Source organism: Herpailurus yagouaroundi, unplaced genomic scaffold (genome assembly GCF_014898765.1).
Source record: "Herpailurus yagouaroundi ecotype Mexico unplaced genomic scaffold, PumYag 207, whole genome shotgun sequence".
In the NCBI taxonomy this organism is placed as follows: Eukaryota; Metazoa; Chordata; class Mammalia; order Carnivora; family Felidae; genus Herpailurus; species Herpailurus yagouaroundi.
In genome coordinates this window covers 4,167,504-4,194,020 of record NW_024412438.1, presented here as the reverse complement: position 1 = coordinate 4,194,020, position 26,517 = coordinate 4,167,504, and the positions used below count along the sequence as shown (strand labels likewise).

General features: G+C 40.0%; 1 protein-coding gene and 1 long non-coding RNA gene across 8 annotated transcripts in view; one reads left to right on the top strand and one right to left on the bottom strand.

Annotated features, from left to right (window-relative positions):
* The window catches only part of ASH1L (ASH1 like histone lysine methyltransferase), a 193,164-nt gene that overhangs the window by 138,216 nt on the left and 28,431 nt on the right, over positions 1-26,517 (bottom strand). For all 7 annotated transcript variants that reach the window (XM_040452711.1, XM_040452706.1, XM_040452707.1 and 4 more), the window contains exon 2: positions 25,062-25,582. In XM_040452711.1, the coding sequence (XP_040308645.1) occupies positions 25,062-25,481 (420 nt within the window). In that variant the 5' untranslated portion in view covers positions 25,482-25,582. The remainder of the gene's footprint in view (positions 1-25,061; positions 25,583-26,517) is intronic.
* LOC121015636 (uncharacterized) lies at positions 217-16,749 on the top strand. The gene is made up of 3 exons (XR_005783912.1): positions 217-599; positions 14,098-14,104; positions 16,739-16,749. It is a non-coding gene; the product is annotated as an uncharacterized LOC121015636 (long non-coding RNA).

The following is a 26,517-nucleotide window of genomic DNA, read 5'->3' as shown; positions in this document are numbered from 1 at the left end:
GCAGAAACAACAATACCACCTGATAGCCTGATCCTGATAATTCTGAAATTAAACACTGCCAATTCGGGTGATTTGATTACAGCAATCTTCAAAAATTTTACTATCTGCCATTTCCTGCTCTAGTAAGTTCATGGAGTTCTCATTTCAAATGCCATTATTTCTAGGATTACTTACTATTTAAGTTCATTTTCAAATCTACTTGTTATTGTCCTGTTTTTATCAAATGCCTTTTTGCCCACTTTACACATTTAAACCCCCTCCAGGGGGTCCCCACGCTTACAGTTCTCTGGTTGTAAAGGCCACGTGTTCCTGTGCTAACTTCCCTGCTGCGGGCCTGGGCTCCCGCACCGGCCATACTGTTTTCTGTCTATGGCTTACATTAAGCCATGTGAGTTTTCTGGTGAGACATCAATGTTCTAAATGTGAAGACAAGCCTTTTTACTCCCATTGTCAGTGCTTAAGATTTCACAATCTACAATTTTTTTTTTTTTTTTTTTTTTTTTGCATTTCTATTTACATTTCATTTATTACCTGTTATTGGGAACTTCTGGTGACATGACTTTGCTGGCCGTGTGTACTTCTTCAGCACTGAAACAACTGTTAAAAGGTCCTGGTCCATATTATCTTTCTAAATTGTGGAGTTTATCATTACTGATTTAGAAGAGCCCTTAACCTGTCAGAAATAAGTTCTTTTCTTCTGCCATGTTACACTTATTTCCCTCAACTTATCAGTTGTCTTTCCACTTCCTGTTAGATTTCTTAAAGTTTTATGCATTCAAATACATACGAAAAACTGTACTAAGTACGTTACACGCTCTCTCATCCAATCCTGACTGTAGTAACTGCTGCAGTTACTATAATTGACTTCATTAAATAGAAAAAAGAGAACAGTGTAGATATTCCCTGCCCAGCATCACCTAACCAGTTAAGTGACTGAGCCATGACTTAAACCTAGTCTCATTTCACAGCCAAAGCTTTTAGCCATTACGTTCAATAAAACAGTCTCTCTAGCTCTAATGCTGTTGTCACAGATTACTTGGAAAGGTCATGTCCTTCTGAAGACAACAATCTTCCCTTCATCTTCACTGAATTTTTTTTCTTTTTTCTTTAAATTATTTACCTGTCTTGAATTTTGAAAATAACCTGTGAGTAGGTAAGCAGCCTTTACCTCAGAAGGTCTGTCTGTTTCGAGGATTTCCATTATGCACTTCATGTTAATTCACACTCGGGTCTTTCTTTAAGCTCTCCATTTTACTTCATTCACATTTACGCTTATTTCCGAGCCACTAACACAATGTATGATATTCTAACTTTATAAAAACTTCTAATACTTGAAAAGACTCATTTTTCTTTTTTGTATTCCTGCAGAATTTCCTTGGGTTATTTTATAGTATTATGGAAATATAATCACATACCATAAAATTCCATCTTTTAGAGCACAAATCCAAGGGTTTTTAAGTTCATAGACTTGTATATCCCAAATCACTAATTTTAGAAGATTTTCATAAGGTTTCCTCATTATTTTTGCATATATATACTTAGCGGTGGCCCTGAGATCCATTTGAAGTTTGAAAAAAACTCTAAATGTCTTTAAGTGTATGTGTATGTGTATATATGTGTGTGTGTGTGTGTGTGTATGAAAAAAGATATCTCAACACTAACATTAGCTCTACAATAAGAAAGCAATTTTATCTAGTGAAAGTTTTTAGTATTACTGGATATTTATAATCTTATTCAAACAGATCCTAAACACTTGCTGTCAAGGTTATTTCTAAATATTTCATAAAAAATGTTACATGCATGAATGAAGTTTTTGTTAGCTTTTCTAAATTGATGATATGCAAAAACACTACTGATTTTACTTTATAATCTTGAATTCTTGCTTAATCAGGAACTCATTTTTTTTCAGGCAATAGTTATTAAGTACCTACCGTTTAAGTGCAAAGAATAACACCAGTGGAAAAAATTCCTTTTAACATGGATATTTCATTCTAATGCATGAGCAGGGGAGAGGCAATAAAAAGAGAAGTCAAACAGTCAGTATTTCAGAGGGTGAAATATGCTATGCAGAAAATCAGAGCATGGAAGAGGAGGAAACTCTAGGGTTGGAAATGATTTACAACATTAAAACAGGGTGACAGTAAAGTCCCAATTGAGAAGATCACAATTCCCCAGAAACCCAAGGGCAGTTAAGGAGGGATTTATATACCTGAGAAAAGAGTAATACCCCAAAGATGAAACAGCAAGAGCAAAGGCCCTGAGGCAGGAGGTGCAAGGGCAGACTTCTGTCAGTCCAAGAGAGGGAAGGGAACACCAATAGAAGGTTTTATGTAGAAGAGGTACGTGACCTAATTCTTCATTGGACAATATATATTGGGTGTATACTCAGTGTTGGAGATTTGTGAAAGAATAAAGACAAAAATCCCTGTTCTCACATAGCTTATATTTTAATGGAAGAGGAAAACAATAAAGAAAAACACAGATTTTCAAAATATCATTTGCTAAAAGGTGGTGACCGTTCTGGGAAAAACTGAAGGCTACCAAGAGAGCCAGGAGTCTGCCAAAAACGGGGCTGTGGCACTGGGCGAGGCCTCACTGGCAAAGACCTCAAGTGAGGAAGTGATGAAAGGGAACACCAAGAACACTGGTGGGGCAGGACCTGAGCAACTGAATGGGGACAGGAACGCAACATGTGCGGAGGGGACGATCAGGCAGACGTTTTAGGCCGTTACCAAGGCTTGAGCTTTTACTGCCTGAAAGGGGAAGCACTAGGAGGTTCTGAGGCAGAGGAAGGGCAGAAGGGTGACAAGATTTCATTTAAATCTTCCAACAGGCCCTCCCTCTAGCTGCTTTCTTCCTCGTGCTTCATAAAGTGACCAGGGTCTTGTTAGCAACCCAGAGCAGTTATCCTGATGAGAGATGACAGCGACCATGGACCAGGGTAAAACACCGTACGCGACGAGAAGATCAATCACAAAGACTGTGGTGGAGGACGGAAAGTAAATGTCAGGAGATCAGTCTGGGACATGTTAGGACTGAAATGCCTTCTAAACACCCCAGTAGAGGAGTCTGAGCAGGAAGTTTCAAATCGGAACGGCGGCACATAGATATTTAAAGCCCTGAGACGGGCTGACATAACCAGGTGAGGCACGGCCACGTCAACAGATGAAGAAGAACCAGCAAAGACTAAGGGGCCAGAAGGTAACAACAGGGGGAAAAAAAAAACTTAGCGTGAGTGAACATGCGGTACCCCGGACGTGAGGCCCAAGGGCTGCCACCCCAGTGCTGCTGGTGGATCAAAGAGAAATGACAGCGTGCATCCAGCTACGGGACGTGGCCCCACGGGGTCACTGGTAACCACGCAACAGCACTTTCTGGAAAGCGCGAGAGCAAAAACCTGACGGGAGTGGGTACAAAAGAGAATGGGCAGAGAAAAACGTGAAGTCAAGTAAAGGACAGCAAGGGAACTGAGAAGTAGGCGGTCAGAGTTAGAAGATAAAGTGGAATCAAAGCAGCGTCGTCTTTTTTTTTCAAATGGGGATAACAATGGCATCTTTATTCTCAAAGGAAAAACAGCAGTGAGAGAGATGAAAACCCTCATGGCGTTTAAAATATACGTATGTCTATGGATGTATAAAATCTCCTAGAGAGCCACCTAGTTCCAATGGGATTTGCTGAATCATTTTGTCCTTCTTTCTGTGACATGAAATGCTACACTTTTCATGAACTGAATTCTTTTGTTTTTCTTTTTGAGAGACACAGGGTGTGAGTGGGAGAGGGGCAGAGAAAATCTTAAACAGCCTCCACGTCCACCCAAAGCCTGATGCGGGGCTAGATCCCACAAGCCTGGGACCATGACCTGAGCTGAAATCCAGAGTCGGACACCTAACCGACTGAGTCACCCACGCACCCCCACGTGCATATACGCGCGTCTGTTGCTATATACTCCATTCTGGGTCACTGATTTTCTGTCTGTCCATGCACCACTACCACAACGTGCTGGACATTTCAACCTGGTTTCATGTCCTGGTAAGACAGATTCCTACACGTTACTGCTCTTTTCAGCAATGTCACTGCTGCTTATTTTTCCATATAAACCTTGTAAGCAACTAATCTAGTGCCAAAAAACCTAGGTCATTTTAATTTTCATGGTTAAATCTGCCAATACCCCAAAGAAGTGAAGTGAGGGACTCGTGCTGATATCTGCGCACTGATGTCCACAGCAGCATTATTCACAAATAGCCAGCAGGAAGATGCACATCCGTCCACGACCACTGGCAGGTGAAGGACAGACAAAATGTGGCATACGCATACAACTACTTGTTACTCAGACTTAAAACAGAAGGAGAGTTTGACATATGTCATACAACATGGATGAACCTCGAGGATATTAAACTAAAAGGAAGCAAGCCAACCACAAAAAGACCAATACTCTAGGACTCCACTGATAGGAAGTACCTGGAGTAGTCAAATTTAGAGAGACACACAACAGAATGGCAGCTGCCACGCACTGCAGAGAAAGGTAGTCACTGTTCAGTGGGGCACAGAATTTCAGTGACGGGAAGACTGAAAACATCCTGCAGGTGGATGGTGATGATGGTTTCACAACAATGTGAATATAGTTGATGCCCACAGAACTGTATATGCAAAACTGGTTTAAAAGGCAAATTTGGGGACACCTGGGCAGCTCAGTTGGTTGAGCATCCGACTCTTCAGGTCAGCTCAGGTCACATGATCTCAGGCTCCTGGGATCTGGCCCCGTGTCGGGTTCCGTGCTGAGGGTGGAACCTGCTCGAGATTCTCGCTCTCCCTCTTTCTCTGCGCCGCCCCCCACCCCCGCCCTGCTTACACTCTCTGTCTCTCAAAAGAAGTCTGTCCAATTTGAGGGCATTATGAATATTATTATTTTGGTTCTGAATTTTGACGTTTGAGAACACCCCGAATTTTATCCTCCAGAGGTAACTTGATCCTTTGATCTGGATCGCAAAGAGATTCTTAGCTTTACTGATAAAATCTAAGACTGTAACTGTGGTTTCCATGATAAACACTCAGGCAACGATATTAAATGAGACCTAACACGTCCTTTCAGTCTATTTATTGAATAGACTTTGTATTTCTTTGTATTATGCCTTTAACAGTAAATCTAAATAAAAATTTCTGCCTTCCTCTTTGAAGGTATCAATTATGCTATCTTATATATCTTCTCCCTGTTACCATATACATCACACATCGCCTAACCTTTTGAGCTTTGTTCATTTCCATTTTGTTCTTTCTTTCCCACTGTTTTCGCACGTGCTTCTTCTAATGCCACTTTTCTATAACTGTTTGCCTTCCACTCATCTCCTACTGTGATATCTCATCTGTCTACTGTGCTCCTGAAATTGCTGCAGCATCCTTCATCCTTTTTACAAAGGCAATTGTTTTAATTTTTTGTAACTTCCAGCAAAATAGTTGGAAACAGTACCTTGTTCTGTGTGCAATCCATTCTGCTAACCTTGTGAGTTGGAGAAGCTCTCTCCAGAACTGACAGTTATTTTCTGTCAGCATTTGAAGATAACATTCTTTTATTCCCTAACCTCAGAATGTGTCCATCATAAATAATTCTGGAATATTACCCTTCAAATACTAAATCTCCACAGTTATTCTTCAGGACTCCAACTAGAACATATTGGACTTACTACCATCCTTTATCATCTTTTATTATTTCTACCACATTTGACATCTCTGGCCCTGCTACATTCTAGGTAATTTTCTCAACACTATTTTCCAGTTCACTATTCTCTCCACAGCTGCATCTATAATGAATGCTTACACTATTACTCACTGAGCCTTTAAAAGTAAATGGGTGCTGGGGTGCCTGGGTGGCTCAGTGGGTTAAGTGTCTGACTTGGGCTCAGGTCGTGATCTCACAGTTCGTAAGTTTGAGCCCCACACCTGAGCTGTCAGCACGGAGCCTGGAACCTGCTTCGGATTCTGTGTCTGTCTCCCTCCCTCCCTCCCTTCTCTCTCTGCTCCTCCCTGCTCACATGCTATCTCTCTCTCAAAAATAAATAAAGACTAAAAAAATAAATAAATAATAAATAAAAGTAAATGGGTGAATTTTTTTCACCTCGAAAATACACTGTTCATATCCAGAAAATATATTCCATTGGCTTCTTTTGAAACTCTGCCTGGTTATTTTCTTAAAGGTTTATCCTTTTCTCTAATTACTTTTTTAAGACACTAATCATTTCAAATAGTTGATATTCCTTTTTTACTTTTTAATGGAAGATTCACAACATCCAACATGGGGCTCAAACTCACAACCCCAAGATCAAGAGTCACAGGCTCTACTGACTGAGCTAGCCAGGTGCCACAAACACTTTACATTCTGAATTCAACAACTGTATTATTTGAAGTTCCTGCAGAACTTAATCCTGTTTTTAGCTGTGTTTGCTTACTCCTTCTGTTGATGATTTTTTTTTTTTTTAATGTTTGCTTCTGAAACCTTCTTAACAGGTGCTGCATTGAGGGTATAGACCCTGAAGAATCCTAGTTCCGACTTCCAAGCTTAGTGGGTTTAGAATAAAATGCAAATCAACTTGAAATTCTTCCCACATTCTTCTGGGAGAAAGGTAACAACAATATCTATAGAGAGGAAAACAATGAGGTAATAGCTTAAAAAAAAATAACAGAAAAGCCAGTATCTCAAAATAAACATGAGTGAACATATAAACAGATAATTCAAAGCAGAGAATTAAACACCAGAACAAGAAAAAAAGCTGAAATTCACTAGTAAGGGAAGAAATACACGCTCAAAAATAGGGCTTCTGTATTTTGCCATTATAACGAGTGACTGCCAAGAAGTGAAGGAGAATAAAGAAATGAGGCCTCGAGAAACATATCCACAGAATCTAATGAGAGGGCAAGCTACAAAGAGGAAGACAAGAATAAAAATTATACAAATATTCTAAAATATCTCCTTCTAAAAGATATTATGAATTTATGAAGGCAAATTTTTACCAAGTTTGGCTTCAGTCTCAAGTAAGTCAAACAACTAAATGCTTACTTTCACGTTATTTCCAATATCATAAAACTTATGAGTAATCAACATAGTGGATTACTACCCATTATAGTCAGTCTAACATTGTCAGTAATACAAATAAGGCATGACACTTGGATTTGTGGTAATTATTTGAATATTCACTTTCAAATAAAGGCAAAAATTTTTCCCTGAAACAAGAAGAATTTCCTTTTGGGCATCACGTGTTAACATTTAATAAGTTAAGGTACATGTATTAATGCAAAACTGAAATCCTGAAATACTTATTATCACAAATGCTGTTAATTTCATGTTCTAAAACAAGAACTATCAAATAGTTAAATAAACAACGAAACGGACAATATAAAGAGTATGTTATCTAAATTAGTATGAACATTATTTTAAAATTAAGTAAATAAATGCTAATAGAATTTAAATAATCATGTAAGACAGAATAACAGGTTTGCATTTCTACCATAATTCTCACCTTCCTGGAATTTTATTTATTTTTTTTTAACGTTTATTTATTTTTGAGACAGAGAGAGACAGAGCATGAATGGGGGAGGGGCAGAGAGAGAGGGAGACACAGAATCAGAAGCAGGCTCCAGGCTCTGAGCCGTCAGCCCAGAGCCCGACGCGGGGCTTGAACTCATGGACTGTGAGATCGTGACCTGAGCTGAAGTCGGAGGCTTAACCCACTGAGCCACCCAGGCGCCCCTCACCTTCCTGGAATTTTAATACACTAAACAAAATAACATTAAATGTATTAATTTTTTTTTTTTTTTTTTTTTTTTTTTTTAGAGAGAGTGAGTGCATACACAAGCAGGGGAGAGGGGCAGAGAGAGATAGAGAATCCTAAGCAGGCTCCATACTCAGTGTGGAGCCTGAGACAACGCGTGATCCCATGACCCTGGGTCATGACCTGAGCCAAAATCAAGAGTCGGACACTCAACCGAGCCACTAGGTGCTCCAAAAATATTAATTTTTAAGTAAAATGTTTCTACTCTATTTAATCCTCGAAGCTTCCAAGAAAAATACCTCTTTGGCAATTCTTCACATTGTGTGAAAATTAATTAAAACATGTCAACTTGGGGCACCTAGGTGGCTCAGTCGGTTCAAGCGTCTGACTTCAGCTCAGGTCATGATCTCATGGTTTGTGAGTTCGAGCCCCGCATCGGGCTCTGCACTGACAACTCGGAGCCTGGAGCCTGCTTCTGATTCTGTGTCTCCTTCCCTCTCTGCCCCTCCCTGCTCACACTCTCTCTGTCTCAAACCAAAAAACAAACATACAAACAAAAAACAGAGAAAAAAAAAAAGTCAACTTAGCTCAAAATTTCAGGAGAGAAACTCCAAAATAAATCCACTTCATGCATAATAACCTTTGGTCCGGACGTAATAAAGAACAGTATTAAAAACAGAAGAAAATGTCAGAGGAAAACAAAACATCTACCAGGGTTGTTCTAAGACCATTAAAAATATTAAATGCTTTAAGATGTCTTTATGAATATGAGTCAGGAAGCCTAAACCTCAATAGGCTTTCTGAAGTGTTGCTACAGGCTGACAATCATTTTCAGCACTTGATAAAAAAGTTTTTGAGATCTGCTCACAAAGTTCCTTCCAGAAAATATTCTATTGAAAAACTTGTTCCTCAATCTCATTCTACTGTAAACAAAACACGAATAATATGATTAAACATACTACTTCTGTTTCTTGCACATCAAACATTTAGGTACATAAAAACACGAATGCTTGACAACAACGAGCTGAGGACTAAACTCCTACTTCGGTTGTTGCTAAAAGATAGCTACATCTCGCACTGCTAACCACAGAATGAATCCCACTTAAATTGTACAGAAAGGAAAATCAGTAAAGAAAGGAAAAATAAGTTTAATTATCACTTAATTAATGTTGGCAACAGAACAGTGAAGTTATGAGTGGCTGGGAATCCTAAGAATACAACGTTTTGTTCCCATTCCTCAAGTTGGATGCTTAGAATTACGGCATGGACTTACTGTCTGTAATCAGAAATACCGGAAGCTCTATTCTACATTCTTGATCGTTCTTATTACACTAGAGATTTTGAAACAGGGAAGGGCTCGCCTTATGGTGTTAAAGAAGAGGTCTTGAGATATGGAAAGCTCTAATATTACTCTACCAATAACAGCATCAGTATAGGAAAACTTATTCAACGTAGTTTCTTTACTGGAACTCACTGAAACAGTGTTTTGCACCTGGTGGGGATGGGGGGAGGGAGGGAGGGAGGGAGGGAGGGAGAGAGAGAGAGAGAGAGAGAGAGAGAGAGAGAGTGTGTGTGTGTGTGTGTGTGTGTGTGTGTGTGTATTCTATACAGGCTACCTCCTGGAAAGTTCCTCCTACCCACTGTTCTATTACGTGGCAGATTTTGAAACTAGTGTCCACACGATGAAAGCTGAGATGTAGATGGAAATTCAGACAATTTTATCATCTTATAACCCAATTACACACAGCTCCACTGCAACATTTGTAGATAAAAAGTTTATGGAGAAGCTAGGAAGCTGCCATTCCATCCTAACAAAAAGTAAAAAGCTAAACAAACTGAGAAGTCAACTCTTCTTAGATCTGTATTAGAAGTGAGGTCACAGGGCAAACTACTATTGCCCCCCAGATGGAAGTGACCGACAGAGAGTCCTAATTTACCAGAGCAGAAAACCAGGAGCTGAAAGCCTGGTGGGAAGCACTGCCGGAGTAGGGAGCCCTGAACTGTAACTGGCAAACTGGGAGAGCCTCAGTGCACACGTGTCTGAAAGCAGAAAACTCCAGCAGATTCAGCCACTGGGATCTCCCCCACTTTTATTAGTTTTAGCTCCTGCTAAACTAACTCTGGGGGGAGAGAAACATCCAACTCTACCCTACTCTAGCCATCCTGTCCCACCTCGAGAGAGAAGAGGAAACTGAAAAGCATTTGTGAAGTTCACAGTCTAGAGGTCCAGGCTCCCTAAAAGACTGAGATCTAATCACAGGACTAAGGAACACTTCCTCTCCCCTCACACTTTCGCACCACATCGCCAAAAGTCTATTCACAGCAATTCCTTTTACCCAGTATATTATGCCCACCTATTAAGAAAAAATTACAAGACATGCTAAAAGACAAAAAACACAGTCTGAAGACAGAGGAAGCATTAAAATCAGACTTCGATACGGTAGGGATGTTAGAAGTACCAGACTGGAAATTCAAAACAACTGTGATTAATATGATGGTAGATAAAGTGGCCCACATGCAAGGACAGAGGGGCAGTGGAAGCAGAGAGGTGGAAATTCTAAGAAACAAAACAAATGCTAGAGAACAAAAACAGTAACAAATGAAGAATGGCTCTGATGAGCTCATTAGCAGACTAAACATGGCTGAGGACACAGTCTCCAGGTCTGAGGATATCTCAACAGAAACCCCCAAAACTAAAAAGCTAATCACAAAAAGACTAAAAAAACCCCAAACAAACCAGGACAGAAGATCCAAGAACTGTGGGACAACACACACTGGAACATCTGCATAATGGGAATAACGGAAGGAGAACAAAGAAAGAAAGGAATAGGGAAAATATTTGAAACAATGACCGATAGTTTCTCCAAATTTCATGCCAGCCACTGAACCCACAAGTGCAGAAAGCTCAGAGAATACTAAGCAGGATAAATGCAAACAAAACAAAACAAAACAAAAACGAATACATGTAGACAGATTTTTCAAACTATGGAAAATCAAAGATAAAAAAAAAAAAAATCCTGAAAGAAGCCAGAGGGGAAAAAAAACACCTTTTCTACTGAAGAGCAGAGTAAGAATTATATCCAATTTCATCTCAGAACCATGCAAGCAAGAACACTGGACTGAAATTAAGGTGTTAGAAAAAAGAAACCCACGAACCTAGAATTCAGTACCCTATGAAATTATCCTATAAAAGTGAAGGAGAAATAAAAACGTAGTTTGACAAAAATTGAGGAAATTTGTATCCGGCAGACAGACCAGGCTTGCAAGATGTTAAACATTTTTGAGAGAGAGAGACAGAGAGAGAAAAAACATGAGTGGGGGAGGGGCAGAGAGAGAGCAAGACACAGAATCCGAAGCAGGTTCCAGGCTCTGGGCTGTCAGCACAGAGCCAGATGCAGGGCTTGAACTCACGAACCGTGAGATCATGACCTGAGCTGAAGTAGGACACTCAACCGACTGAGCCACCCAGGCGCCCCTAAAAGTTCTTTACATAGAAGGAAAATGATAGGTCAAAAACTCAGATCTACACTGTAAAAGGAAGACCACTGAAGAAGGAAACAACAAAGCTAAAACATAAACTTTGATTTTTCTTGTTCTCAACTGATCTAACAGGTAAGGTTGTTTAAGATAACAGCAACAATGTATTTGACAAGGTATGATTTTATACAGAAGTCCTTCCACAGAAGTAAAATTAATGACAGTCATGATATGGACAAGGGAGGAGAGGGAGGAATCTAATTATGTTGTTATTATAAGGTGCCCGAGAGGTGAGAGTGTTATCTGGAAGTGGTCCTGGATCAGCTGTAACTAAGTGGTGCAAACTCTGGGACAATCACTAAAAAATGTAAATAAAAGGTTTACGGACAAAATTCCCCCCAATGATTGTAAGTAACATAAGTTACTTGTAAAACTATGTTAGAAATTAGAAATATAAGTAAGCAATCATCTTAAGTTGGCTCCTGAAAATACTCAGAGAATACCTTAAAGAAATGCACAAACTTTGGCGAGGAGCCTATCACCAGAAGAGAACCAAAACATCTGAGAAAAGGAGGGGGGAGTTCCCTGACCAAACATTGTTTAAAAAAATTTTTTTTAATGTTTATTCATTTATTTTTGAGAGAGAACGTGTGTGTCTCACCAGGGAAGGGACACAAGAATCCGAAGCCCCCGAAGGGACACAGGTTTCACGCTCCAAGCTGTCACCACAGAATCCGACGCAAGGGCTTGAACCCACAAATGATGAGATCATGACCTGAACCAAAGTTGGATGCTCACCCAAACTTATTAAAGAAAATTTAACAAATAGATTATTTTTTTTTAACCAGGTCCCTTTAATGGATCTAGAGGTATTCTGATTTTAAAAAAATGTTTATTTAGGGACGCCTGGGTGGCTCAGTCGGTTAAGTGTCCGACCTCGGCTCAGGTCATGATCTCACAGTTTGTGAGTTTGAGCCCCACGTTGGGCTCTGTGCCGGCAGCTCGGAGCCTGGAGCCCGCTTCGGATTCTGTGTCTCCCTCTCTCTCTGCCCCTCCCCTGCTTGTGCTCTGTTTCTCTCTGTCTCAAAAATAAATAAAACATTAAAAAAATTTTTTTAAATAAAAAAATATTAAAAATGTTTATTTATTTTTGAGAGAGAGGACATGCACAAGTGGGGGAAGGGCAGAGAGACAGAGAGAGAGAGGAGGGAGGCAGGGAGGGAGGGATCTCAAGCGGGCTCTGCATTGTCAGTGGCAGAGTCTGACTCGAGGCTCGAACTCACAAACCGTGAGACCAGGACCTGAGCCAAAACTGAGTCGGACACTTATCTGACTGAGCTACCCAGGCACCCCTGACATACAGAGGATTAAGTCAAGTGTTTTAACAGATAATTGCCAAGTATTTTTTCAAACGGGCTTTTCTTGAATTACAAAATCATTAGGTGCCACACTTGAACGCGGAGTTTCAGACCGAAGTGCACGCACACCCACACTCATTCTCAGCGTACCGTACTGCTCCTGTTATAATTGAGAGTCAACTCATACACTTGTATTACCAGAGGAAGTTTAATTCCTTCAGAGAACAGCATGAGAAAAGAACAGCAACGATAACATGGAAATCGTTATCAGATGTCACCCTCCACCAGCAAGGAGCTCTTCCAGCCCATCAACAGGATTTCAGGAACAGACACAAGAGGCCCATCTGTCCCAGGTGTCAACAGCAGAGGAGGACGAGTCTTTCGACCCTTTTTTAGGCCTATTTCATTCCTGAAGTGACAATCAGCAGCACAGCACTTATCCATCTATGGTCTTTTTCTCAGGATTTCTCCCCTCAAACCCCTAGTTGGGAAAGAGGTACAATTAAGAAATAGGCCGCCTGGGATTTTGACTCACAAAGTAAGGTCAGACAGGAAACAACTTCTCTTTCATCATGTATCCAACCTTTTCTCTCTATTAAGGAAGTTTCATAAAATCCCTATGTTTTGTTACCTCATCATATAAGGCCTTCGATTCTGATGTCTCCCCAGAAGTCTTCATTTGTTTCTACTAGGCAGCTTTATCTGAAAATTAGTTGGCAACGTGCACGTACGGGGCCGTCTGTATGTGAGTGACTTACGGCCATTAAAATGAAATAAAAGATAAGGACAGGCAACCATAAAAAGCAGCATCTGAATTAGCAAGTCAGTGTGAATTACCTGGGACTTAAGGAAACCTATGCCTTTTACCAATTTGGTTCAATAATGACTTTTTCCATTAGCAAGATCAACAATGAAATGAGAAACATTCACTTTCACCATCCCTCATTTTGTACGCCATTAAAACAAACCACGATACGGACTCAAGCAGAGACCCCTAACATCCACCACGCAAAGAGAAAGTGAACTGCTCACTCAGCCAAATGCAGCAGCGATTTGAGCGGTTTCTACTGCAAAATGAGAGACTTGAGAATGAACCTGATGAGGCCACGTCTGCAGAGCACGATGGAAGGGGCCTGCTTTCTCTCCACTTGCGGGAGCAGATGCTTCCACAGCGGACAGTATTTGGGGGAAAGTGGCATCTTGAGTGTCTCCAAGGCTTCAGACAGAACGTGGCTGCCCCTCAGGTGTTGTGTCTGAGAAAAGGCGGCTTCCCCGAGATGTGAAGACCCAGGGGGATCTGCATATTCTGCTGCTGCCCCGAGAAGCTGGGCTCTGTGCCAACTGTCCTCCTCTCTGCTACAAAATAACTCTGGCTCAAGCAGCTTCCAAGATAAACAATGGATAGATATGACGGTGAGACAACAGGACTCATTCAGAACAGGACCTGGAGATAGCCGCACACCATCAGGCCTTCCCGCTTGAACAACTGCTGACAACAAGAGGATGGGAGTGGACAGGTAGCAGCGGAGTAACGCAGTCTTGTATCCTGGACCTTTTCACAAGGGGGTATAGGAAAGACTACGCGCACAGATGGCACCTAACTCAAAGCACAGGTAAGAGAAGAGAATGTGACCCTCTCCTATTTAGCAAGTCTCAAATTCCCTGGACAGAGCTAAGGAACCTACACAAAAAAAGTGATTAAAAGCGGGGGGCGGGGGGGGGGGAGGCCGTGGGATAACCTGACAGCAGTAAGGATGAAACAGTGTCACTCGGGCACACCCAGTACTGGCACCACCTTTCAGAGGGTGAGTCACTAAGATGTGTTAACTGCCTTGAAAAGGTGTTTGACACCTGAAACTGTTTTCTTACAGAAGGTAATGTGGGGTTTTTGAACGGGGATATTACAGACAGCTCAGTTTACCACTCTGTGTTGTGGTAAAATATTGAAATAAAGGTTTTGTTTGACCTATGATAGATGGATGGGTCTTCTAAGGGTAGTCACCAAAGTTGTGCTTTACCAGGAAATTCATGAAACAGCCACAGGTAATACTAATTTCGTAAAAAGAGCAAACTATAGATTGCTTTTAAAAGACCTAAAGTTTTAATATACGCTTTTAGTAACTGATAGGAGAAAGTACCTATGAGTAGTTCAGCTAGGAAAATACATGCAAAAGCACTATCTTTTTTTTTTTTTTTTAATTTTTTTTTTTCAAACGTTTATTTATTTTTGGGACAGAGAGAGACAGAGCATGAACGGGGGAGGGGCAGAGAGAGAGGGAGACACAGAATCGGAAACAGGCTCCAGGCTCTGAGCCATCAGCCCAGAGCCTGACGCGGGGCTCGAACTCACGGACCGCGAGATCGTGACCTGGCTGAAGTCGGACGCTTAACTGACTGTGCCACCCAGGCGCCCCGCAAAAGCACTATCTTAATGCCAGGGAAACAAGTCCTCTTACTCCCAAACTATTTAAGGGGTGTATTTTTGGTGGTGGTGTTGGTGGTGTTTGGTTTGTTGTTGTTTTTTTTAATGCTTACAGATTTCAAAACACAGTCCATAATCTGAATGATTTATTTCTAAAGCAGTTTGTGTTGACCATTAAATGCAAAAACTAAAATGATCACTGTGACACTCAAGGAGCATTTTCTCACTAGTAAACAAAAGACAAACTAAAAATTCCACTACAATGTGACACAAGTTAAAACATACATACATATATACACATATATACATATATACATACATATATATATACATATATATACATATACATTATATATGTATATATGTATATGTACACACACACACACACACACACACACGCACGCAATGGAAGCAAAGAGGCTGGAGTTCAGGGGACGTTTCATAGAACTGGGTGACATGTGAGTGGGAACTTTCCACCCCCTCATCCTCCCTCCTTTCTCTACTGCATACTAAAACTTCTTTTTCTATTTAGCAACTTGATGACAAATTTATTTTTCTAATTTTTCATTCTTATCTTACATAATTTACCTCTTGAGACTGAAACTAGCAGAAAAATGTTGCCAGGTATGCTTAGGAGAGTCTCCAGTTGCCTACAATTCTCAGCAGTCACAGTAACAAGCAGCTTAGAAAAAGTTAACCAATCTCCCTTTTGCCTTTGGCTCCTCGTTTTCAGCCTCTGTCTGTCTTCAGGGTCAGCAGTCTTCTGTAACCCTACTCAGGCAACGAAGGACTGGATAAGGAACTACAGGATAATCACTCAGCAATTTTGCCAATAAGATAAAAAGGTGGGGTGCAGAAGGAGGTTCTGTCTTGTGTCACTGCTTTTACTGTGAAAAGTTACAACCGAATCCTGTCATTGTTAGGGTCATCTTTCTGCTCTCACGTATACTGAGATGTTACTAATTCTATGGAGCTTGGCTACAAATAGCTAAAATATTCTGGTGTATATAACTACCATCTGTGCATTTGTATCAAAATGCCTTTGCACACCTCCTAAAACGGTAGCCGGAACTTTGTATTGCAAACTTGTCTACTTGACTTTGAGATGCTTTCCAAAAATGACGGTGAAATATACATAGTATATTTTGGCTGTTAAAAAAAAAAAAAAAGAATAGAAAAAGACCAAATTTAATAGTACAGAACCTATTTTGTTTTAAATGAGTGAGTAGTGGTTACTATTTCACTTTACCAATATTGTCATTTCTGAAATCTTTGTTGACATTATTATCATCTTTTGCTAATCTGTATAATCTCAATCTAGGTAACAGACTTTGAATGAACTAAAGCCTTAGGAACACCACAAATCTGGCTTGAAGGCCCGTATCTATATTAAGGGGATCTAAGGAAGTCACAGTGAATACACAAACTACCACCCACCCACTCTCTTCCTTGGGAGTCTTCACCCAATCATATCCACTTTTCTTAACCCCTGACATTAGGTACTTGCTGGTACAAAGCGATACTCATTTATAACAAAAAGGCAGAAGTTATTATATAGATCTCAGATAATGCCCTCATATTTTCCCACCTTTTAGTTGTGAGGGGAGAGGGGGGATATTTGACATCAAGTTTCTCTTTCTTCTGGAAACAGAACTCTTATTCTGTGAAGAATTCTATTATGAAGTAATTTTTTTTAAGTTCATTTATTTATTTTGAGAGAGAGAACACACGTGAGTGGGGGAGGAACAGAGAGAGAGGGAGAGAGAGAGAATCCAAAGCAGGGTCTGCACTGTCAGTGCCGAACCCGATGTGGGGCTTGAACTCATGAACTGTGAGATCATGACCTGAGCCAAAATCAAGAGTCTGACACTTACCCGACTGAGCCACCCAGGTGCCCCTGAAGTAGTTGGTTTTAAACAAACATCTTTAAACAGGCCAATAGCCAGCTGTTTCCTGAACCCCCAATACACCTTACTTCCCTTCCCCCTTTGATAGTTAAATCTTTGCAACTCATGCTTAAACCTGATGTCTACTGCCACCTGCTGTCGCAGTTCTGTGTGCTCATGAAGGTGTACCAATCTGCCCCAATGTCATTATTCCTGCTGGACTTTCACTCCTGCATGAAGACCAAGGTAGTTCACTATTAATAGATCTGGAAAATAAAACTCAGGTATATCTTCAGTAAGGTATAACGTTGCAGCTATCCTACTTACTATAATGACAAATAATCCCAAATTTCTCAAATAGAAAAACTTTCCAAAAAAGCAATTTTAACTTTAAAATATTTCCTCTTCCTAAGAAGAACAGTCATATAAAATTTTTTTTTAACGTTTATTTATTTTTGAGACCGAGAGAGACAGAGCATGAATGGGGGAGGGTCAGAGAGAGAGGGAGACACAGAATCTGAAACAGGCTCCAGGCTCTGAGCTGTCAGCACAGAGCCGGACATGGGGCTCGAACTCATGGACCGCGAGATCATGACCTGAGCCAAAGTCAGGCGCTTAGCCAACTGAGCCACCCAGGTGCCCCAGCAGAACAGTAATATAAAGTACAACCACAAAATGTTAAAATGTCACTTTAAAAACAGAAAAAATCCTGGGGGCGCCTGGGTGGCGCAGTCGGTTGGGCGTCCGACTTCAGCTCAGGTCACGATCTCGCGGTCCGTGAGTTCGAGCCCCGTGTCGGGCTCTGGGCTGATGGCTCAGAGCCTGGAGCCTGTTTCTGATTCTGTGTCTCCCTCTCTCTCTGCCCCTCCCCCGCTCATGCTCTGTCTCTCTCTGTCCCAAAAATAAATAAATGTTGAAAAAAAAATTTTTTTGAAAAAAACAATAAAATAAAAAAAAAAAAACAGAAAAAATCCTTAAGAACAAATGGGTATGGTCATGAAATTTTTGGTTTAAAATTTTATATTAGAAGCAATGGTAGGTGGTTACAAAATTTAAATACTTTGTAAGTCAGAACATAGAAGAAACTTCAACCCAAGATTTCTTTCCTTCCTTCCTTCCTTCCTTCCTCCCTCCCTCCCTCCCTCCCTCCCTTCCTTCCTTTCTTTCTTTCTTTTTAAAATTTTAATTCTTTAGAGAGAGAGAGAGCAGGGGAGGGGGCAGAGAGAATCCCAAGCGGGCTCCACACTCACCCCAGGGCCCGACACAGGGCTCAAACCCACAAACCATGAGACCATAACTTGAGCCAAAATCAAGAGTCAGATGCTTAACTGACTGCTACCAGCTTCTCGAGACTTCTTAATGCTCTTCGAGATTTCTTAAATGTAGGCAAAAAATGTAGTTTCCCCAAGGTTTTGAGTGCGACACAAAAAAAGCTGACTACCTAAGTACCCCACTTGTCCTCCACTGTTTGCTGAATACTCACCTATACTACCGGACTGCCAAATTCTCGCCCTACATCACAACTAACAAAGATCTGTGAGACATGCTAACTAGGTCTCTGCCCTTTATTATTTACTTTGACCTCCAAAGCCCTTCTCTTTCTAGCAAATTCTAACAAAGATGCCAACACCTACTTCTGAACATGAACTCCTCTGTAAAGCTTCCCTGCATAGTCTGCTGCTCCCACCTTGTCTCAAGGATTCTGTGAATTGAATACTGTGTGTATTTTTATTACGGAAGTTCTCACGCGACATCGTAATAACTTGTTTACCACACAGGATAGGCAACTCAATTTATTTGTGGAGAAGTAAATAAATCAAAGAATACTCTGATGCCAGACTGGAGATTCTGTTCAAAATTGAAGGATACAAAACTTGATCCTTTTTTCTGAAAAGTATACATATTAGTAATATAAATAATTAGAATACATACAAGTAAGGAAAGTAAAATATTACCTCCCTTGCTCAGTTATCTAAAGTGTAATAGACACAATAAAAATACACATTTAGGGTAATGAAGATATTCTGAGATTAGACAGTGTTGATGACTGCACATCTTTGTATGTGGCTAATACACCACAAACCACTCAACTGTATATTTTAAAAGAGGGCAGGTCATGGTATTTGAATTATATCTCAATTAAAAAATATACACATTTTATCTAAAACCAGGCTGGTCTAGGGGCGCCCGGGTGGCTCAGTCAGTTAAGCGTTTGACTCTTGGTTTGGGCTCAGGTCATGATCTCAGGGTTTGTGAGACTGAGCCCTGCATCGGGCTCCATGCTGACGCGCTGACATCGTGGAGCCTGCTTGGGATTCTCTCCTTCATTCTCTCTCTATCCCTCCCCCTGCTTGTGCATGCACTCTCTCTCAAAATAAGTAAATAAACTTGACAAAATAAATAAAACCAGGCTGATCTAACACAGAGCAAAATTTAAAGGAACTACAGTCTGTAGAAAGCCCAACATACTATTGCTATTTAGCAGAAATGACAAGGAAAGAAAAACCAAAGGCTAAGCAATTTCAAACGTTTTTCCTCAACATTCCATTTCAAAACATTTGGGATTTGTATGCAGCAATTTAAAAACTGCTAGACAAATTAGCTACACTAAGCAAGAAATGAGATACTATTATTATTATCTGTACATGTTCTTATTAAAGAAACATTAATCTATTATGTCTGTAATTTAATAAAATCTCAGACCAAAAGGACTTAATTAGAATACTTGGATTCATGTGGGTTTTAATAGCTCTCCATAAAAATCACTTCACTGAAATTCAAAATTGTATCTTCAATGAACTGTTTCCGAAAGAATCTAGTAAGTTGGCACAGGCACTTCTTTTCTAAACAGAAAACTATCTTTTGGAGGGGAAATTATAATTAGCACTGTAAGTTTTATTTATCATCCATTGAGCTCATTAAATCCACTCAACTAGGGGGCGCCTGGGTGGTCAGTCAGTTTAACGTCCGACTTCAGCTCAGGTCATGATCTCGCGCTTTGTGAGTTCAAGCCCTGCATTAGGCTGTGTGCTGACAGCTCGGAGCCTGGAGCCTGCTTCCGATTCTGTGTCTCCCTCTCTCTCTGCCCTCCCAACCCCCCAAATAAACATTAAAAAATTAAAAAAAAAAAAAAACCACTCAACTAGGCTAAAATGACATCAAATATGCTATTCACTGACACAATGTCAGTCAATGTAGCACTAAAGTTTAATGCTATGTGACCTAATCTGTAATCAATACATAGTGATTTTATATATCCCCAATCCTTTTAAGCTCAAACAAGTCTCAGTTTTAATCACCTGTTCCAGGAAACATATTTTGGTTATTTTTCATTTGTCAGAAAAGCACTTTCTTTCAGCCTAGTCTCCTAGTGAATTAAAATCCTATATAAGTAGCTATACTGCACGACTCCAAAACTGGAACTTCATTTTTTTAATGTTTATTTATTTATTTATTTTGAGAGAGAGACAGCACGAGAAGGGAAGAGGGGCAAAGGGAGAGAGAGACTCCCAAGCAGGTTCCACACTGTCAGCAAAGAGCCGGACATGGGGCTCGATCCCATGAACTGTGAGATCATGACCTGAACTGAATTCAAGAGTAGGTGGCTCAACCGACTGAGCCACCCAGGTGCCCCCGGAATTTTGTTTAAATGCTAGAAAGGATTGTGCCATTACCTCTTCTCCTTTTAAGTTAGTGTGTAATAAATTTAAGTAAATATTATGACTTCTGCCTCTCTTCTCACTTTCTTAAACACTGCTATAGAAGAATGAATTCTGACAACTTACGAAATGACAGACACCACAAGAAGCTGCAAGACAACAAAACCCAAATTTTTACAGGAGATTGGAAAGGATATTTCTCTTTCCACTAAAGAAAACGAGACTGGGAAATCTACAAAATTAATAACAAACATACTTATAAAATAATCAGGTGATCTCCACTCTATCCTCTTGGTAGGCTAAATAGAAGATATCTTCTATTGCAACAAAGTAAATTAACCCAGCACAAAATGTAATGCTTGTTGCGCTGTTGGCCTCATAGAACATAAGAAAAATCTCCAAGAATACCAAATGAGAAGAAAAAATGAGGCTGACCATAATAGGCATGGTTGCTCAGAGGGTAAATGCACCAAGCCATGGCCTCGAGGCAAAGTAGGGACCGCAGGAAAGGTATTAGGAACACGCCTGAATTCCTGGCAAAGCAAATTCAGAGCTTCTCAAGGAAATCATCTTCCAATTAGGTTCCAAGTTCAACCACAGAGAAAGATGAACAAAATATAAATTTTATAATTAACCAGATGAATTCTAGAAAAAAAATCTGCTTTTCCCAAAATCACATTAAGTTTATAAATCAACAGGCAAGCGTGCAAGGAGCACTCTAAAACAAGAGTAATGAAGGAGTAGCCCTACCAGATATCAAACATAATAATTAAAACTATCACAATGGCAGATAAACAGAAACATCAATGATACAAAAATGGAAAATCAGACCAGATCTAAGTACACGTATCTCCAGAATATACTAAGTGGAAAAAGCATGACAGGGAACAGTATGTGGTATGCCACTATTTATTTTTTATTGGGGGGGGGGGGGGGGAGGGGGAGAGACATGTATTTGCTTGTATACACATAATATATTATGTGGGAGAAACCAAAGACACTGATGTTGGGATTTATTTCCCTGAAGATTCTTTACACCAATTTTGGTACCAAAACAACTATTTCTTTTTTCTTTTTTTTAAGTTTATTTATTTTGAGAGTGAGTGGGGGAGGGGCAGAGAGAGGGAGAGAATCCCAAGTAGGCTCAGTGCTGTCAGTGCAGACCCTGATATAGGGCTCGATCCCACAAACTGTGAGATCATGACCTGAGCTGAAATCAAGAGTCGGATGCTTAACCACTGAGCCACCCAGGCACCCCCCAAAACAACTAGTTGTTATTGTGGTATTATTTTCCAAGTGTAAATGTAAACCTGAAAATACATTCAATATATAGATCAGTTTTCTTCATTTTGGTTGAGAAATGGTTATTCTGCTTAATCAGTTATCACAGATAGTATGGGGGGGTGGGGAGGGGAGGAGTCACCAGATGGCCCAGAAGGGGATTCCAAAATAGATTTACTCAGAGGGGGTAATGATGGTAACAGTATTTCATTGTTTCCTTTTTTTTTTTTGTCTTTTAAACTGTGAATCATGCAGTCTATTACCTAATCAAATAATATCTGCTGGTCCAATATCCACACTCTTACACAGGACATTTTTTATCCAGCTTCCCATGACCAAAATACCCCTTGCTATCTTAATTAGTTTCTGAATTCAGAGACCAAGTTCAGGGTGAGGAGGATACGTGAAAATCTCTCAGACTTAAACACAGAAGCTAAAATGATAAAACCCTGAAAAAGACAGAGGAAGATCTTCAATACACTGGACTTGACAACAATTTCTTGGAAAGGACACCAAAAGCACAGGCAATAAAAGAAAACAGACAAACTAGAGTTCATCAAAACTGAAAACGTTTGTGTGTCATAGGACACTGTCAAGAGTGACAAGACAGCCCACAGAATGAATGGGAGTCAGTATTCCCCAGTCTTAATTGCAGAATGTATAAAGAACCCTGAAAACTCAGCAACAAAAAAGCAGCACAATTCAAAACGTGCTGTACCAATTTCCACCAGCCATGTACCAGAGTGCTTGATTCTCCTAGATTCCTGCCAGCTCTGAATTAGTAGTAGCAGTGGCAGAATGAAATTGCTCAGTTTGGCCAAAACGGAATACAGAAGGTAAGTCTCAGAATTAATTAAAAACAAACCAAGTCCACAGCACGATATGTCAATTATGCCTTAAAAATATGTACTAAATTAAAAAACTCTATTGAATAAATACATTAAAAATACATTAAATAAAAACAAAATCAGGACCCTTGCGGTCTGCACTAAACTTTAAATAAAAGGCATTACAGCATCATCCTCTAATATTTTCTCAAAAGAATGAACTAAACTTCAAACCCCAGTTATTAATGTGCCAGTTCCTAAACAGGGAATTGAAATTTTTAAAAACTAAGTGACATATTTGAATCCCTCTAAGTAACAGAGTCCATGAGTAAACTACCAGAAATTTAACAATATGTCACACATTCAAGAAAAGGGAAAATTTCACTCATGGAACCGAACTTGGGTTTTGCTTCTAAAAACGACATGAACAGTTACAAAATTACATAAACAGTTAACAACCACTCAGGACTAATCATGACAGCAAGTAACTTATTTTTTCCGAGGGTCTTGTTTTTGCTCTCTGAACACTGATGAAATTCTTTTAAGAGATAAAATACATGATCTATACTTGTTTTTACTAGAAATGTAAGGCCTGATGTTTGCCTTATAAGCAGCACTGACAAAAGCTCAACGACTTTCGATTTTGAAGAATCAAGGGGTAAATGTTTTGGTTGTGTTTGGTAAAGCCTTGCTTTAAAAATAAATAAAGCACAGCCCTCAAGCTTTCTTAAGACTACCAAAGATCTCATAAAAGTCCATTCCCTCCTTGGCCAAGGATGCCTCATCTTTTCGGAGTCACGAACGGTCTACGAAGCTGGCAAGAGCTACGCAAAAATGCACCCAGACACACACAAAATTCTGCACAGACTGTCGCGTTGTGAGGGCAGTGACACACACCCAACACACCCTCCCAGGGATCGAGGGTTGTGAACTCCTACATTAGGCGATAAAAAGGAAAAGAGAATATTCCCAAGAACTACCACATGCTAGATTCTTTATAGAAATTCAATTCTTTATATAATCATTTAAGCTAGGCATTCATAACCCCACATTATAATTGAGAAGACCAAGGCTGAGTAAGAGAAAGCCAACTGCCTGTGTACAGTTTTTAAGCCAGGATTAAAATTAGGTTCTGAGTTCATAACCCATGCTGCTTCCACTACTTCTGAAGAACTAATTCAGAGGTCACGAATATATTCAACATCCTATGCTCAAGTAACTGTTGGAAAAATAAACACCTACCCTTCACTAGCAGCTCTGCTACCTTCCCTCAGAAACCACAGACTACATTCTACTACAAATAAGATATGTGGATATAAACTACCCGTATGTTGAGAGTAAACACATACTGTGGGTGAAGTCACCTCAGTACAAAACCTCATCATTAGCATGTACTGTTAAACAAAACAAAACAAACTATAGAAAGATTACTCAAGACAATCATCCCGGAGACTTTTACAAGTCAGCTGCACCAGATAAACTCTAACACTGTTTCAAATAAAAAGGTCTAGATAAAAATCTTTTTCAATCAACCTTATGGAAATCCTTGAGGTCAGAAGGAACAGATAATATCTTCATTTCAGAGATGAGAAAAATAAGGCTCAGGATAGGTTAATCAACTTAGCTAAGATTCACCCGGTTCATTTTTTTTCAAGAATTGGTACAATACCCATTTTTTTTCCTGGCTTATCATCTTAACTCATTCACAGCTGATTTTATCAACAAAATATCCCAAGCTACCTTAGGTGTCTGTGATCTTTGAAGACTACATAGCAACTATTAACAACTTCTGGATGCCACAGCAATTCGGAGAAGAACAAAAAGCCTGAATCGTTATGGCTTCTGGTAACATGTAGGACGCACGTGAATTTGATGTTAAGAAATTAACAGTGAAAATCACGTTATTTCACACAGCCAGGATTATTCCAAAATCTTAAACCAATTCTTTCTACCTAGATCTATTGTTTTACTTACGTATGCATAACATTTAAATATGCACGTGGGCATATAGGTAGGTAGTACTGGAATCATTTAACAGCACTGAACCTCGATTCCTTCCCTGTTAATCTGTCTACAGTCACACTGTTAGAAAAACAGGAAGGCAAGATTCAAATCTAGGTTTCCTACATGCAAACCCAATACACTTTCCACTAAGCCCTGCAGGAGTAACGGTATGGGTGCGCCCAATTCACAACATTTGCCCTACAAATACAAACAGTCACACTATCATCCACACCCCTAAACAAGTCTCGCAGCCTATTTTAGTCAAGCACAACAGACTATTTGGTGATAGCAACAGAGATGAAAATCAAACTTCCTGTGATACGTGTGTGAAGGGTGGAGGAATCCAGGTCTTGTCGCAGACCACGGATGGCTGGGAGCGGTACTCACCCGTTTTGGAGGGCAGGGCTCGTTCTTCGCGTCAGTCATCCTCCCGCTTTTAAGTGCTTTCCTTGGGTGCTTGATGGTTGTTCTTACGGCAGGTCGACACACATAGTTCTCCAAGTTCTTTGGAGGTTTTTTAGTTCTCTTAGCCTGAAGGCCAATTTTCAATTTCACGTTGCCCTCTGAAAAGTTTGTTTCTTTCACTGAAAACTGTTGCTGTGCATCAGTCAAACCATCCTCTTTCCCTGCTTCACTGTTTCTTTCCCGATTCCACTTGCGAAGGTCCTCCTCCTCTTTCGCGTTGTTCTCTAGCGCTCCTTCTCTCTTGCTGACCACTGTGCCAGTACCGACGGCAGAGGGACTCTTCCTTGAAAATCCTTCGGAGTCAGAACCCAATCCTAACATAGCAGTATTTCTAGGGTCCATCACAAGTGTATGTTATTGCCAAGGAAGCTTATGAAAAGTTTACAGAACTGTGTTCCATAAAAAACAGGGATCTCCAAAACTCGCAACCAGCATCTCTTTCTCTGCAGGACAGACCACAACAAAAATTCATCAGAATAGAGGCAACTATCAATTAACGTGAAAAATGGGTCAAAGGGGAGGAGGGACGAGGAGGTCAGGAAGAAGCCCAAATCACAATTAAGACTAACCAAAATGCAGTACCAAATACATGTAAACTGATGTATAAATTTAAAATTTTAGAATAAGCTTATTATTCCACAGGTATCACATACAAGCTATTGTGCTACACGTCGTGGTCTGAGTGCTCCAACCTTTTGTAAGGTTTTAGGCTTTGCAAAGGGTCAGGACTCTTAGGCTGGAATTACCCTTGCTGCTGGTGTACAATTCAGCTCTGAATTCATTCACTCATTCATTCATTCAAAATATTTCTGAGCTCCTATCATGTGCCAGGCATTGTGCAATAACCTGGAAATACAGTGCTCAGGAGAACAGATCCAGCTCCTAAATTTACAAGCCTTATACTCTAGTGACAAAGACAAACATTAAACAAACAATGATACAAATGATTTATAACAATTGTTATAAAAACTTTGAAAACCAGATATTTAATTTTACAAGTTTTCCCGTTAGCAAACAGTCAGGTGGCATGCCTTAATTCCCCAAGCCCATAAAATATTTTTTCCAAATGCATAAAATGTTTAAATCAGCATGCCAAATTATTGTTTGACAACAGATGTACACCTTACCTGAGAATCTGAACAGTCTACCCAGGGCAACCCCCTTCTCAGAAATAGTGAGCCTCAGGGAACCAGATTACCATATAACCAGAAGGCTAATGAATACAAAGCCAAAACAATTCACTACTTTTGAGGATTGACAGACTATATATATGCACATAGCCAACTCAAGATCCAGAACAAGTATCTGAAAAAGAGAACACCCTATTCATTAGAACATTCCATTGATAAAGTAGAATATTTCACAGTTTAAACTAGGT